At 33.5% G+C, this 17,950-nt stretch overlaps 1 protein-coding gene and 2 pseudogenes across 1 annotated transcript; 1 reads left to right on the top strand and 2 right to left on the bottom strand.

The window, feature by feature from the left end:
* Window positions 1-95: 95 nt before the first annotated feature.
* LOC142548694 (plastidial pyruvate kinase 2-like) lies at window positions 96-4,656 on the bottom strand (annotated as a pseudogene).
* A 1,776-nt stretch (window positions 4,657-6,432) lies between these two features.
* LOC142548693 (reticulon-like protein B5) lies at window positions 6,433-9,200 on the bottom strand. The gene is made up of 5 exons (XM_075657172.1): window positions 8,887-9,200; window positions 7,485-7,665; window positions 7,255-7,396; window positions 6,941-7,010; window positions 6,433-6,846 (listed from the first exon to the last, which is right to left on the bottom strand). Exons 1-5 carry the CDS (start codon window positions 9,083-9,085, stop codon window positions 6,683-6,685), a joined length of 756 nt encoding a protein of 251 aa, XP_075513287.1. The 5' UTR covers window positions 9,086-9,200; the 3' UTR covers window positions 6,433-6,682.
* A 4,386-nt stretch (window positions 9,201-13,586) lies between these two features.
* Window positions 13,587-15,007, top strand: LOC142547998 (putative membrane-associated kinase regulator 2; annotated as a pseudogene).
* Window positions 15,008-17,950: the final 2,943 nt, after the last annotated feature.

Below are 17,950 nucleotides of genomic sequence, written 5' to 3'. Positions count from 1 at the left end.
TGTACCGTCATATTGTAAATAGTCAAGGGAAAGATCAACAAAAATGGGGCAAAATCAGATTTTTTGCAGGAATTCTTCCGCCACTTTATTTATAATATAATATTCATCAACCGACAAAATCATCATGACAGTATAAAGCTACTAATAGTAACACGTGACAACTAAAGAAAGTCGACAATTGAGAAGTTCGGCGGCGTTATAAATAAATAAAATAGAGGAAAAACCCGCACTCGACGTTTTCCATCTACACATCGAAAATCATTACAATGTAATGCAAGGGAGTGGTCGTATCCAATGTCATCACCCCTTCTACACTTTCCTGACCTGAATGTTATGAGTGGATTGGAACCGCCAAATCGGCTGCCTGCCACTTTGAACAAGAGCAACCTCCTCGCCTTCTTTCACCATTCCCTGATTCTGTAAATTGGCAAAAATTCAGTGTGAGATGAGAGCCGGTGGTTTTTATTGCACAGTAAATAAGAAAATAGATATTTCAGGGAAGCTTGAACGCATTGGAAATCACTAGCTTCTCAGTTTTCCCCATTGGTCGAAGAACGGCAAGACAATGTATGTAGTCATTTATACTTGGGATAATATTCCCAAGCAAATGTTAGCTGTAGATCATCGACTGGTAGAAACTACTGGGAAGGCCAATACTAATACTATTGAGTGTTCACCTTTAATAAATCTAATGCAGCGGCGAATGACTCCTCAGCATCAGAAGACAACTCCATGTAAATGGGGCTGACACCCTGGTACAAAGCCAGTCTCTGTTGTACTCGCTTCCTGTCAACAGTTACATGGCAAACATCTGTTAACGAAATGGACTAGTCAAGACTAATCATTTTCGGTAAGTATAATTGTTCCCAATTAACTTGTCGAATAATCAAATTCAGTGGAGAGTTTATCTTCAGCCACCAAAATGCTATGACTGAATGAACACAATCTCGTATTAATATGTACAATCATTTTTTTAAAAGCTGCTGCAATGCAATTGAAATAATATAAATAATGCTTACTCATTTGTAAAGGCAAATATAGTGCCTGAAGGCCGATAATGGCTCAGTAAAATGGCCATGAATCCTGTTCTAGTGAAAACAACAATTGAAGTTCCAAGCGTATTTGACATCATTGTTGCGTGGAAAGCAAACGTTTCGCTCATATGGTTCTGCATATACCCAAATACATGGTAAAATTTGGCTGCATGGAGGAGGATATGCATTGGCATGCATAAAAATCATGCAAAGAACATTGGCTTGGGAATTGCTAAACAAGAATGCACTTACCTTGAAGGCTTGACCTAGATTTATAGGAGTTTGTGAACCCACTACAGTAGCTTCAGTCCGCAAGGAGACATTGTGCATTACCTTGACAGCTTTGAGAGGAAACCTTTCATTGAAAGACAAATCCATTCAACAATTTTTTCTTAGTCGAGGTCAATTCATTCACAACAAAAGTTGTGCAAGAAAATATATGAGAAAAGGATAGAGATTTAATGTCAAAATAAAGACCAATTTACTTACTTCCCATGAGCAGTTTCTCCAGAAAGCATAACTGCATCTGCACCTTCTTTAACGGCAATGGCAATATCCGAGACCTCTGCTCGGGTAGGTGTGGGATGAACTATCATGCTCTCAAGCATATTTGTGGCCACTATGACGGCTTTTCCCATACTACGACATATCCTGATAATTTCTTCCTGCAATTGTCATATTTTGCTTTCATGGAAAATTATTTGGAGTCAACCATGTATTGGTAGGGAACTGTAGAAATATTCATGTTTCTTCTGCTCTAACTGGCATAGCAGGTAGAGAGAAGTCATAAGATTACCTGCAACAAAGGGACCTCTTCAATTGGCAATTCTGCACCAAGATCTCCTCTGGCAACCATGGCCTGAGAAAGAAGAGAAAAATGACCATGACCTCAATGTATATGGTAATGAATACCAGATTAAAAGTAGAGATAACTCAAAAAAGAGAAGTAGAAGTTTGGCTCCAATGGAGTACTGCCTCAACAGCCCACCTGCTGTTCCAGCTGTTTCCCTCTTGCTGACAACAATAGTACGAGTTCTAGTATTCTTTTTCAAATGGATAAATAACAGCTTTTAAGAAAAATATAAACACCAGTCAACACAGTAAGTACTAACTAAAACGACTTGAGACTTGATTGTTGGGATTATTCAAAATAGATTGGCTTCTTCAAAATGAGTTTTGATAGTCTCAAACTAAAAGAAATGGAAGTAACAATATTCTTCCAACGAATTGATAACATCAGTGTGCTAACCCCATCAGAAGCAGTTATTATTGAATGCAGATTAGGGATGGAATCTGCACTCTCAATTTTCACTATGATATGGATGTCTGCACCACAATCTGCATCGTAAAGATTATGAATCTTCAAGTTAAAGACGCATAACTTAATTCATCAGGTACAATTAACTGTTCTCAAGCAAATCGATAAAATTTTATGTTTACCTTTCAGGTAATTCTTCGATTCATGTACCACAGCTGCATGTTTAACAAAAGAAACAGCATAGAAGTCAACTTTATTGTCCACTCCAAATTTTATATCATCCCAGTCTTTTTCTGCAGCAAATAAACACCAAAAGGTCCTTTCAGAAACTAAGCACATCCTAAAGAAATGTTATTTTAGAGCACTTGCTACGTGATTATTTAACTTGATGGTACAAAAAGGCTTCGATGTATATTAAAAATATCATTACTGAGTCAGACCAGTAATGGATGGAAGTGTGGCGCTTTTTCCCCTAACATTAAGATGACGTCAGGATTTAAGTTCTCCTCCATCAACAACTTCACATTTCACAGAATCATTAGTCTTGGATCTTACCAAGAATGACATCATGCCACCTAAAAAGCCAAGAGGTAGTCAATAGAGAAGCAAAGGTAAAAGCAACATCAAAATATATTGAGACTAAAATTTCAGTACGAGCAAGTGCACAAAACTGCGGGAGTAAATTTCTTTAGTAAACAATCGACCGAGGAAGTGCTCAAAAGTTCAATTTTGTGATGTACAAATTCCCATCCGTAGGATTTGGTGAAGTTATATGACCTTGATTATAAATCAATAAGTTTGGCCAACATCATAATTAATCAACAAAGTCCAAAAGAACCAAATCGATTTTGCATCTGGAATAACAGTTCAAATCTTTCTGTTGATAGTAAGTTGATCAGTCATTAACCAAAAGGAAAGAAAAGTTACAGCATCATACCATCAACAAGAAGCATGTCCCCTACTTCAACATCATTTACAAAATCATCATAGTTAACACTGACAGAGTCTGCCGATCCAATTCCCCTTCTAATTGTGAAAGTGAATTCCTGACCAGAGATCAATTCAATTGGCTGAGGTAAATCGCCACTCCTAACCTCAGGACCCTTAAAAAAACCAAATACCAAAAGCAGAAACATCAGATGATAATGCACAACACTTAAGCATGTAAAATAGAGATAAATGGACGCCTTGTAGAGCATTACTTCTGGATATAATTCTAAATGGAAATGTCAAATTCACCATAAATATAATTATGTTTTTCAAACCTATGACATCCTTTATTGACAAATGTTTCCATCAACGATATAACAGCAAGTGTGATTAACTTGGCTGAAGTTTTAACTGAAGGACCATTTTGTCACCCCAGTTAATTCATGCGTGCCAAAAGAAGAAAAACTTGCCTTGGTGTCAAGCATGATGGCAATAACATTCTCCTTTGCTTGGGCATTATATTCCTTGACCAAATCGATGACCTTCTGATGAGATGCATGGTCTCCATGGGACATGTTAAGACGAGCAACATTCATTCCAGCCTCTGCCAGCTTCCATATCATTTCTCTGGTGTTGGTAGAGGGACCGATAGTGCAAACAATCTTTGTCTTGCGCCTGACTATAGGCTTAGACCACATACCCTCTGGTAAGCTGTCAAGTTGCTGAATTCCTCGTAGATACTCATTTTGCTGCTCCTCTGCCTGATCAAGAGACAAGCAACAAGAAAGATGCATCAATAATAGATGACGCTGTACTTAATTTTCTCTCACACGCAGATAGGAGTCCATATCATCCAGTAAAAGATAAACAAATACAAACGTAGTCATTCACCCCCAAAACACACACAACGACCAAAGAAATCAGCGAAAAAATGAAAACACGAAACCTTGGCAGCATCTCCAGGGGACACTTTAATGGCTTCCGTCTGACCAGCGGATGCCCTGATCGGCTCGCTGAAGTGGACAACCCCACGGCGGCTACTACTCTTCTCGGCTCGAGCCGAAGCCTCCGACATGAAACCAACATTTGGCTTCAGCTCCAGCTTCTTGGATCGGATTTCAAGTGATCCAGAGCCAGGATTCGGCGAAAATGCGCCATGCATTGACCGCGCCGACACCGCTGTATTCATTGCCAAAATAACGATACAACAAGAGAGAGAGTGATCAGCGGAGATGAATGCAGAGAGATATAGGCGACAACTTGGGAGAGATTTTGCAGAAATCGACAACAAAATTGGAGTTTGCTAGGCGTCCTTCGTTTGTATCGCTTCGCTTTATGGGAGAAAGTTGGGTCTGTGTTGCTTTCAGGCCAACAGCTAACCACTAAACGACGTCGCGTTTTGAGCTTTAGCTTTGGGAGCTGCTATTGCCTGCGGGCTAGACCACAGAGTAAATACGTCCAGCATGTTGGATAATAATGAAACTTCATTTTATTTTCCACATTTTGATTTTCGGCATCCTTGGAAATAACACCACCATGGGTACAAATCGAATCGAATTGTCTTAAACATATGCAGGTTAAGGAATGCTGTAACTAGTGACAACCATTTGTGGTTGTGGAAGAGATTACATGCTAGTGACAGGAAACTAGTGCTGCATGTATTCATGCATGAATTCAAAGAGTTGCGCAAAAACTTGTGTGATACGAATTCACGGATCGTATTTTGTGAGACAGATCTCTTATTTGGATCATCCATGAAAAATTATTACTTTTTATGCTAAAAATATTACTTTTTATTTTGAATATCGGCAGAGTTGACCCGTCTTACAGATAAAAATTTGTGAGACCGTCTCACAAGAAACATGCTCAAAACAAAAAGAATTCAAGTTAACCAAAGCCAATTTTCTCATGACTTTGACAGATTGTGGAGTATAGAACAAGATAACATTCGGAACCTCCTAAAGAAACAAAAAACACACTGTGATTAAAAAATAGGCCAAGATGTCATGTCTTTTTAAAATGTAAATGGACACAATTAACATTGTTAATGGATATGGAGGAAAATTTATGTTTTCGAATAAATTCATGTTAATATGTAAATAATTGACTATGTCAGCTTTAATTGTCATTAAAATAACAATCTGTTGTGTTAAATCCATTAATATTTGTCTAAATTGTTCTTAAGAACTATGAAACTCTTATCATACATCGTTCAATAGTAATATTTTGAGTTCCTCGGAAACAGTATTTGTTTGAACTTAATTTTTAACGATAGAATTTTGTTTGCATTTTCCCCATAGCCGACAAAGCATTTATCAACATAAAATATTGTTCTAAATAAAAAAGTATGAACAGAAAATTTATTATCTAGATTTATTTGATATTCTACTGGAATAAATTCGATATTTTAAATTTAAATTAATAGAAAATATAAATAGTCGGTCTAAATTCTAACGTATAATTCAATTAAAATTTATCTTTATCGAGCCTCAAAAAGTACGTCAGTTTATGCAACGATTTACTTTTTTTGAAATTTAACTGTTAAAAAAAACAATGGGTTCGCTTAGCTGATATAAAATATTTTAATGATGAAATTAACTGTTCAGAAAACAATTGGTTTGCTTAGCTGATTTAAAATACTTTTATAAAGTCAAAATATTTCTCAAAACTTTTTAGCTGTTATTAACCATCATTATCATGTTAGAAAGACACCGACATTTTTCTATTAGCTTTGAAGGTAATTTTCCGATATTTTGTAAATACAAGCTAAATCGCCTTCATCACCTATACGCACGTATTTGCAAATTACAAAACTGCAACTTGAGCAAATAACATCATTCCGAATTGTCAAACAAATTTCACAAATTTCTCGAAGTTTATTCCAACTAGTGTATTGATACGTTGCGTTGCGTGTTTTTATAATATTTTTTATAATTTATTTGATTTATATTTAAACGAGATTAAAATATAATTAAAAGAAATAGTGAAGGACTACACTGTAATTTTGATATATTAATTAAAAATTAAATAAAAAAATAAAAAATGACTTCAATAAGAATTGAACCTATAACTCATAACTTAATTTCCAAGAAACAATGACTCTATCATAAACTACATATAACTTACATTAAAGGTTAGAATAGTATAGATAAGATAAATTTGAGAAACCTAGTGGTTATCTTTAAGTAAATACAACGCATAAAAAAAATAAATAATAAGAATAATTTTTTAAAAAAAAAACCTCAGTTATGATACCAACAAGTAATCAAGTAACCACAACACATCAATCTGATTCAAACATCGAGTGGAAAAACTCAACCGACTCACAAAACTACTGAATCCATTATAAATTATATGAAACCATAGACTTGGTCAAAAAACAAACCAGTAAGAGTTAGGGTTCTTCTATCAGACACCGAGTCTTGCAGAAAAACACTCATGACGCACCATTTTGCATGATCTATGGAAGCTTGTCTTTGATACCTTTAGGAATTTTACTCAGTACCTTCGCATCGAACACAGCATATTGTTTCTTGAACTCTGCCTCAACTCTCTCGGCAAAAGCATCAATCCGATCATCATATTTTTCATAGATTACAGGTACTGTGTGCGCCAAAATGAAACCTACATTTGAAGGGAGAAATGGGAAATGGTTAAAAACTCAATCAAGAAATGAAAAGAATATTGCTTTTAATCCCAGAATTAAAATGCTTAGTACCCATGTAAAATAAAGTGAGGAAGCTACACCAACTTCCCAGAACAGATAATACCCATAGGCCAGCAATCACCTAAAAATCAGAAACACAATGATTTGATGATTAATGAACAAGCCATGTACAATTGCAATAAAGTTCCTCGAGGCAAACTATTCACGTGACCAAATTATGCATTATCTAATTAATTTCAAGAAAACTTGCCCTGCCATCGAGAAATCTATGGTCTACAAATATTTGTCAATATAAAAGCAAAATGAAATTAATCTAGAAACTGCATTCTCATAATCTATTAAGAGCAAACAATGCTAGCACATACAGCGAGGAATTTCTTCAGATCTCTCCCACGCGCAATATCTCTAATGATAGCAAAAGCTCTGTTGAATTCGACCCTAAAAGCAGAAGCCACACTCAAAATGATATCCTCCGGAATAATGACTTCTGGGATCTTAGGTGGAGACCTGGGATGCACAAGTAAAACTGAAAAGTAAGAAGATTGTTAAAATTATGCCAAAAACGGAAATCTTATGGGCCACTTGAGAAGCACACTTGTTGATGAACGTGGATGCATTTGACCACAGGAAAAGGACTGCCAGGGCAAAAATCAGGATATGGCACACTAGTGAGAGCAAATGATATTCAAGCAGTTCAAAAAGCACCCAAATTGCGGTGGCAACAGCAAGCAACCCGCCAGAAATTTTCTTGTCCCTCCATAGGAAAATATCAGCAGCTGACAGATAATCAGTGTGAGACGAATTCAAAAGATTCAATCTAGTTGGGTTAATTCAAAACACCAGTGATAAAGCATATCCGACTACATAATAACATATTGCCAGTTCTTATGGCTGAAAAACTTATAGAACTTCAAAAGTATGCATACAAGAACCACTGGCATGCAAACCAATTGAAAACATTAAACATCGAATTTTCGACTGGTGGCAAACTCGTCATCAAACAGATCACAGTTTAAATTTAGATCCTATACCTTGTATTTCAGAAAATCAAAGTACAAAACCGTACCAAGCCGTCCCTTGGTATAACAAAACTTAACGAATTTGGTTCCCACGCATTCACATCAGACTCTTCGTGTTTCAAGAGGACATGAGTCATATACAGACAGCATATTATATAAAAAAATAACATTCCAGTCAAAACATGGGATTCAGAATATAAAACTTAACGACTCTCGGTTCATCTGCGGAATTCAAGTATCATGAGGATGAAACAAAGAAAGAGAAGTAAAAAGTGAAACCGAGAAACGATACTTGAACACATTGTCAATGAGAAAGTCCATCAGTTATGTTAAATGATTGTTAACTGTATAATAGATATTTGTAGGGGTAGAAGTACCAAGGCCACTATAGTTTCATATTCATTAGTGGGAAGTGGGAACTCACTAAACATTTATTTCTTTATACCTCAGGAAACCACATAGAAAAGCAGCATCCCTAACATTATCTCTCGCACAAATTATAAAAACTAGTACATTACGGCATCTAAAAGAGACACGTATACATACAGTAAATAACTTCCCGAATTTCTCTTTACTCGTAACACGGTTTATCTGCGAGTCTAAAAGAGAATTAGAACAGATCTAATGGACAAACAAAGAACAGAATAAACACCCGCAACAACTAAAATCGACCAAAAACATCCGGTGTCTAACTTGTGAAAGAATCCCAAATAACTAGTATCATTTCGCAAAAAAAAAAATTACATTAATTTTCAATGACGGTGCACTTCTCACAATTGAATTCGGACAGAACTAAATAACTAAAGAACAAAGTAATAGTTATATAAATGTGAATATGCAAGTGATTCAATCGACACATCCGAAATCCGCCTTCAACACACGGCAATATTTTGCATTATCGCTCTATAAAACTACAAAATCTAGAGCAAAGAACGATTAAATTGATTTTAGAAAAATCTAATAGCAGGAAAAGCGTACGTTTTCCACCACCTAGGACCTTGTGCACTGGCTTTTCGCGGCCGAATAGACGGTAGACCTTAGCGGCCTGTTTTTCGTCTCTATCATTGTCCGAATCTGACGATGACGATGAAGATGAATCGTGACTGTGAAATTTCTCCGTGATCTTATCAATCAATGATTCAGAGGTTGGCACGTGTTTCTCCTGTTCGTCGGCCATGGATCCAATCAACGATCTCACGAGCTGAATTACGGTGTGCTTCCCGAGAGTTGATTGTTTCGGCACTTTTTGACTGCTTTACTTGAGCAAGAGAGGGGGATATGGTGAAAAAGCCTAAAAGGTTCTAAACCTATCTAGGTCTGAGGCTTGTAGTTTCAGAACCTAAGGTTCGGAAGAACCCGGGGCAACGTACATCGTATTATTCCATCCTACCCTTGCAGGCAGTGCCTGCAGGGTACATCCAGGATCGAACGAATCACATACACCTTTCTTTTCTTTGTTTATTTTGGCAAAGAGGGAAAGAGAAATCGTGTGGGGACGGTGAAGGGGTTCTGTCAATGCTATCTATGGGGCAGTGCCCCCTAAACCCATAATTAATTATTAAATATATCTATCTTTAATGCACATTGAAGTAGTATCCATGAAATTTTTAGATGGGCGAAGCTTCACGACGCTGCGTTTCACATTTATATAAAAATAAAAAACATTTGTTCCCAACCGGTCTCCGGCAATGGCATCCGGACTCACAGGAGGCAATACGACGTGTTTCTCATCGCAATATAATAATTAAATGGGCTTTTAGATTTAGGATTTTGAAATAAAAGCTAAAAATCTTAAAATAATATTTTATCGTTTGCTTGTATTTTTTTCCGGAAATAGATCTCTTGTGAGACGGTCTCACGAATCTTTATCTGTGAGACAGGTCAACCTTACCGATATTCACAATAAAAAGTAATACTCTTAGCATAAAATATAATATTTTTTCATGGATGACTCAAATAAAATATTCGTCTCACAAAATACGATCCTTGAGACCGTCTCACACAAATTTTTGCTTTCTTCCGGTTGTCTCGAGCACACTTCCTGAATTTTCAAAAAAATATCTTTTTGGACGTTACAAAACTATTCTAGATATTTTATTATGAATTAAATAATAATTTATTATAGTGTAGACATATATATTTATATATCTACGACTCTAAATTAGTTTAGCCCAATGTGTGAAAGTTTTATGTTTTTTTAGTTGGGCCTGGTTCCCAATCCGTTGGGCCGATTTCTCAAAAAAGAGTTCATTTGTGGTCGTGTAACCAAGCAAATCTTGTTAGTACATAATTAAATACTAGTATACCTATGGACACAACATAATATTTTTTTATAGTTTATTTAATTTATATTTAATTGAGAATCAAAATTTAATTATAAGAAATAGTGACAGACTCAACTGTAATTTTGAGATATGAATTAAAAAAATATATTGTAAAAATAAAGAGAAAATAAAAGCAAAATAAGAATTGAATATATAACTTAATACTTAGAAAACAAATGTTCTATCTTCTAAACTATATATGATTTACATTAACGTTTTAACATTTTATTAATATATATAATTATTAAAACATAACATGACACCAAAAGTTAGTTATTCCAGGGTCTCAAATTTAATAATATAATAATATAAAAATATAAATAACTGTGAGACAAACTACAATTTATCTCTAAATTATTTATTCAAGAAGCATCTCGAATTTTTTTAATGTTTGAAGTATTTTAAGTATTATTTTCATTTGTAGAAATATTATCTGAAAAATGAGACATTTTTTATTGTTTAAGATTAGATTTAAAAGATAATCATCTCAGGTTCCATTTGTATCGTTGTATGAGAGAGGGATTAGATGACACATACCGTGAACCCTATCACGCAGGATGCCTCACAGTATTACATTGGGAAATTAGTTCACATATATAATATATACTAGTACATCGATGCACGCGTTACGTGCTTGTATAATATTTTTTATAATTCATTTGATTTATATTTAAATTATGATCAAGATATAATTATAAGTAATAATGAGAGACTACACTGTAATTTTGATATATAAATTAAAAAATAAATTGAAAAATAAAAGAATAAAAAAATGACATCAATAAGAATTGAACATATAACATAAACCCCAAAAAACAACGACTCTATCCGTTGAACTACATATAACTTGCATTAAAATTTTAACATTTTATTAATATATATAATTATTAAAACAGACCATGACACCAAAGTTAATTAGTCTAACTGTCTCAATATTAATAAAATAGTATATATATATATTTTAGATATTTCGTTCACCCTCATGTCTACTTCCATGCCCATCAATAAATTGATACTTACATGTTAGATGTGATGAATTATATATAAATTGTACATTTAATTAGTTAGTGTCATCTCATTGATGAACATGATAGATGAGTATTTTCCCACTTTACAATTAAGCACATTTGTGTGGTAAAACCATTAAAGAATTTTTAAAAAATGTGTGGTAGAAGAAATTATTTTTGGAAAATTACTCTTTTTACAGTCTTTTGACTTTATTTATTTTCCCTTTTGTTTCCCACATTGTTTTCGACTTTAATTTTTTAAAATTAGATAATAAAGCACTTTTTAAAATAATTTTAAAAGAAATTAACACTTTTGGTAGCTGAGGACCAAAAGTTTACAAGATATGTTTGGACTTTATTTAAAAAAAAAAGGTGTTTTCTTGAAAATATACTGTGGAAACAGATACAAAAGTATTATGAGATAGTTAAAATTTTAAAATATACCATAATAAAATGTTTTAGAAATCAAAATTCAAATTAAAACTAAAATTAGACTGAATAAAATAAAACAATAAAAAAGTCAGCAAAATTTCAAACTTACCAAAACTACAAGTCAAACCTTTAAATACCCAAAGTCCGAAGTCTGACTCGGCATGCACAATCCCCGATATCTGCTTTGCTTTCACAGATTTATTATTTAGAAAATAAAGACTGGAAAAAGTAAAACTTAAAACTCGCAAAGATTCACTAATTTTTTCCCTTTTTTCTCGACTCTTTTCTTTTACTTTTATTTTCCCTCTTTTTTGTAACTTTCTTCTTATAAAATATATGTCCATCCTGATTAGTATATTTCTTGTGAGACGATATCACAAATCTTTATATATGAGATGTGTAAATCCTACCGATAATCACAATAAAAAAATAATACTCTTACGCTGCGTTTGGTTGGGAGGATAAGGTGTGTTTATGAATTTTTAACCCACTTAATCTCATGTTTGGGAGGATTTTTATTTAAATGGGATAAAATAATCACTTTTCACCCATAGGATTATTTATCCTACTCTTAATATATCATATTTTTTCAATTTTATCCTTCTCCTAAATCCAAAATCACCACCACTTTCTTCACCGACCGCCGACAGACCACCATGTCGCCGGCCGACCACTGTCGCCCGTCGCCCGACGCCGCATCCGACCACCTCACCGCAGGCAATCACACCGTCGGCCGACCACCACCGCCGCAAAAGTGGAAGGGCAATTTTATTAATTCATCAAAAGATTATTAATTATCTCATTTTAACCATCATACCAAACATAATATTATTTTATCGTTATCTACTTTAATCATTCTTTTTATCATTTCTATCTTAATCATTTCATAATTTTATCCTCCAACCAAATATAGCCTTAGCATAAAAGGTATGACCCAAAATAAGAGATCTGTCTCACAAAATACGAACCGTGAGACTATCTCACACAAGTTTTTGCCAAAATTATAATTCAGTCAATAATCACTAGTTCGAATCATTTTAAATTAATGCATTTAATTAATTATATTAAAAAATATTATTGAATACCTCTCAAATGATACGATTCAATACAATTGTATTTGAACCGAAAAGATCGTAATCATACTCACGACTCAAAAATGTTTCCGTAGTTAGTATTCGATCATATTCAAAAAAAAATTAACAAATATACATGTTTATCTAATTTTTTTTGGGTCATATAGTAGTAGATAATATGCAAAAACTTGTGTGAGACTGTCTCACAGGGTCGTATTTTGTGAGACGAATATCTTATTTGGGTCATCTATTAAAAAGTATTACTTTTTATTGTGAATATCGGTAGGGTTGAACCGTCTCACAAATAAAAATTAATAAGATCGTTTCACAAGAGACCTACTATAGATAATAATACTAAAAACCTCTTTTAAAGTATTTATTTGAAATTTAATTACAGAAGTTTTCAAGAAGATTTATCTTTTATTTTTGGAGTATGCGATACAAAAATATTTATCTTGTATTTTGTAAATTATATAATGTTTTAAATATTTCTATGTTCTCGTGCAATTAGATATTTACTTATAAATAGAAACTAACTTCATAACATAACAAATCTTTAATTAATATTTTTTTTAAAATAAATTATTTATTTGAGTCGAAAATTTTCAGATCCAAACCCGGTCAGCAATGGTTATTAATTATGGGTCTGGGTCTGGGTCTGGGTCCGGGTCCGGGTATGGGTCTGCAAAATACAGTTCCGTGATCTGCATGAGTAGTCCCTGTTTCCTCTGAGTGTAATTCAGTGTTTGGTGTCATCTTTTTTGACCCGTTTTTTAACTTTAATCATCTGTCCCACTTGACCGCCATTTTAACTCACACCAAACAAGGTGTTAGCAATCCCTCTCCCCTATAAGTACTTGCAGACTAACCTGATTCAATTCACTTTACAAACGATCTCTAATGGAAGCTTCCACTGATTTTAAGATTTGGCGAAATGCCGGCTTCGGAGTTGACGCCTTCTCCGGCGGTGACTCATTCACGAATTATTGCGGAAACACCAACAAGGACGCGAGCAATTCGTGCACCGACGGTGAAGAAGACGAGGAGTCGTTCTTCGATTTGGTTTTGAAATCGCCTGATTCCTCCACCATCGAGGGAGGCAATGAATCTTCGAAGAAAGATCTGCAGTTTATGGAGTCCCCTAGAGATGTTTTTTTGAGTAATAACCGAGTGTTAGATGCTAATTCGAAGGCGATGTCTCCCATTTCTCTCATGCGGTCGCCTCCCAAGTTAAAGGTCTTCAGGTTGGGTTTCAAACAAATCGTGCAAATGCGGAAACCTGAGGCTAACACCCAGTTGAATACGAATCCGGTGACTGTGTTCGGAAAATCCTCGAAAATTGAACAGCGGAGTCAGGTCTCTGCGAAACGCAAAGAGGATGAATTTCACGTTTCTTCAGTTTTCGCCAGAGACAACAGCTTGAGAAGTAAAATGCTGGAAGAAAAGTACGATTGCGAGCGTGAGACCTCCTCCTACGTCGTTTCTCCCGAGAAACTTTCGAGGGATTCTGTCCGAAAGTATCTGAAGCTAATTAAACCTTTATACGCAAAGGTTTCAAAGAGACAGAACGAGAAGCAGGTGAAGTCAAAGACATCCTTGACGCCGTTACCTTCTCCAGTGACGGCTCCGATGAACGTATTCAAAGTTTCGTGATGGGAGGAGCATAGTAGGGAGTTTTAAAGTTGTGGCAAGGTATTCGGGACAGAGCCGATACACGTCAACGGCACAGCCACCTATCCGCCGGAGAGACGATTCGTTACTCGAACAGCATGATGGAATTCAAGGCGCCATTCTTCACTGCAAAGAATCGTACAATTCTTCATCCGCTGGTACATTTCCTTTTTCTAAGAAAACGCACAGTGGTAAGTGTTTATATTTCTCGAGAATTTATTTTTCTGGAATAGTTTCAGGATACACTCGATTAATTGGATTCCGCAACTACTGTTCGCACGACAATATGGGAAGAAATTCATGTGAAGAGCTGAAGAGATGCAGCATTTGAATCATAATCAAGGGGTTCAAGAAGAGAACAAAATTGCAGGAACATGAGCTGACGATTGCATGATGTCATAATTTTTATTTTTTGTCAAAATTATGGCGTTCGGGAAAAAAAACATATAAAAAGCTGCTACACTACACTGTGTGAATGGTGGTAGTCTGTTTTTCCTCTGTAAAGAGTGATGGTTTTCATGAGTTGTACTCTATATTATATTTAAATTTAAACAGGTAAAAAATGAAGTAAATGATTGTGGATATTTGAATTGATTAGTTATTTTGTGAGATGTTCTCACGAATTTTTATCTGTGAGACGGGTCAATCTTACCGATATTCACAATAAAAAGTAATATTCTTAGCTTGAAAAGTAATATTTTTTCATGGATGACTCAAATAACATTTGAATTTAACCTTTTTTGGGATCTAATAGAGTTAATTTAATATATTGATGGTTGGTTTATTGATTATATTATGTTAGTTAACATGCATCTTTTATGATTCAAGAATCGGAATATCTAATGATATAAAGTTATGAACGTTTACTGCCAAATGCCCTCAACTTAAGAAAATTACCATTTTTATTATAGTTTTGATATGTTATTTCCTTTTAATTTTTTAGTAAATAACTAAATTAAATTTGGTTTACAGTCTCTCAAGCATGATATAGTTCTTAGTAACAAAAAAAATGGTAAATAAATGTTTAGCAGAATATTCTATAGGACCCTTATCAACACATTACATGAGGACAGACTAAACCTAACACCCATTTCCGGGAGATTGGTAAGGTTTGAGACGATAATGATATTTTCCGACGTCGCATCATTGATGCTCATTTGAAACATATTTCTCATTGAAACTATCTTGAGATTACACTTTGAAAATCGATGTTTGCATTCATCTCTCTCGACTTTCTTCATACTCGTACTTATTTTTCGATTTACCATATCATCGGAGTCAAACTTACCTCTGACTCGAGGGGTTTTCCATTCATGTGGTGACCTTTTTAATAAAATAAAAATAAAAAACTAAAGTAACAGCCAATTCTTTTATAAAGTACACTTGTGCTAATATTATGTCATCGAAATTCCAATCCAACCACACTTTCCCGATAAATTTATATATGTGCGCTCATTTTCCAATATTACAATTATCTTGGGAATTTGACGAATCCCTTTTGAGTTCAATGTATGTAATTTATTGGAAATTGTGCGTTGTAATTAATGAGATGTTGGGTTTCCATTGACAAAAACAGAGACTCCATTTCATGTTTGCTAAACTGATTTCCGAGCGATAATCGCCGGAACACACCGTCTCGTTTTATGCTCTTTTTACCCACTGGGATTAGTAATGACGCTTTTGCTTCGAAAGAAAATTACCCAACAATTTCAATTTGCACGGCAAGCATAAGAATACAGATTCCCCTTTGGTTTGCTTAAAATTTAAAGTCTGCACTCTACCGTTTGGATTATTAAGCATTTTTTAAAAAAAGATAGTTATTTTTTACCAGTTTAAAGATATTTTTTAAAATGAATTTCAAAATTATGATTTCAAATTATTTTTAAGTTTGCATTTATATTGATAGATTTCAACTCTATGAATTCCAGAATATATTTATGTTTTTTAATTAAATAAAACAATAAACTTCGAATATGTCATTTACATATTTATATAATATTTCATATTTTAATTAAAATGAATTTCAAGTACACAACAACATGTTGTTTGAAATGATATAACTAATGAATAAAAAAATAAATATAAATTAAAAATTAAATCTATTTATTAATAACAATAAAATTATAATTGAAATTCATTACTTTCAAATTTATGACCAAGATACAACCTTATTGTCATGCAATAAATTCAAACTGTGTTTGATGAAAAAAAATATGATTTTGAGGAAGATATTTGATTTAAAAAGACATTTGAGATATAAATTTTAAATAATTTTCATTTTCGAAATATTTGAAATTCATCAAAATTATTATTAAATAATATTTTTGATAAATGAGGTGAAAAAATTTCTTATCTAATATATCTGCAATCCACGAATGTAGGATTTGAACCCAAGACGACAACCGTGGCCATAAGGCTATCAAGCAGAAGTTGATGTTGCCTCGTTACTGTACTTTTCATTGGTATTTTTGAAACTTAAAGAACAATCGAATTTTGGGAATTTCCTTTGAAGGGATCTTTGCCTTGTTTGATTCTTTGTTGGATAAAAAATTTGTTGCTGTACTTGGCTGTTTTGGTAAGGAAGGATGATATAAGCATTTAAAAAAAAAAAAAAAAAAACCGTGGCCATAATAACTTGATGACAAAAACTTGTGCGAGACAGTCTCATGGGTCGTATTTTGTAAGACGGATATCTTATTTGGGTCATCAATGAAAAAATATTACTTTTTATGCTAAGAGTATTAATTTTTATCAAATCAAAGTTCTAAAAAACGTGAAACATCCCGAAACGCGGATGTCGAGCTCCAAGCTTTTCAAGCTTAAACGAGATTAACACCGACTTAAGCGTGAAAAAACTTTTTTTTTATCTTTAGTGTAATTGTAATTACCCCAAACCAATAAATAAATAAAATAATACATAAATATGATAAATTTAAGTCTGATGTATTAATTCTCATATTTATAAAAGCATAAAAATCTCAAAATTGCAATCTTTATTTGTTTTTACAACTAGATCACATTAAAAAATGCTAAATATTTGTCAAATCATTATCATACATACTTAATCATAATTAAAATTATAAATATAATTTATTATTTTAAAATTAAATGACATACCTTCAAAATAAATTTTTTTAAAATAAATAGATGTGATTATTTGTACTTAAGTACACTTAATTAAACGTCTTAATTACGCTTAATTCGATCAAACTAAAGTTTAACCGTTTTTTCCGCTTTTCTCTGAAGCGAGACGTTTTTGTCGAGCTTCAAGTTTAAGCGCGCTTAAGTGGACTTTTTAGAACATTGTTTTTTATTGTGAACTAGTATTTAACATGTGCGATGCACGGGGTGATATTATTACAAATTAGTTAAAAATGAATAGATATTTAAATTGAAAAAAATAATATAATCATAGATAATAAAAATAAAAAATATTTTTCTCTAATTTTAAAAAATTTTCTTAAATACAACGCCTATAGGTCACTTTTTTGGCTAATAATCACTATCATATATCAAAATTTTAGATTGTGTTAGC

Source organism: Primulina tabacum, chromosome 6 (genome assembly GCF_025594145.1).
Source record: "Primulina tabacum isolate GXHZ01 chromosome 6, ASM2559414v2, whole genome shotgun sequence".
Taxonomy (NCBI): Eukaryota; Viridiplantae; Streptophyta; class Magnoliopsida; order Lamiales; family Gesneriaceae; genus Primulina; species Primulina tabacum.
Note: the sequence above shows the minus strand (reverse complement) of the source record. Positions and strands in the feature narration are given on the sequence as shown.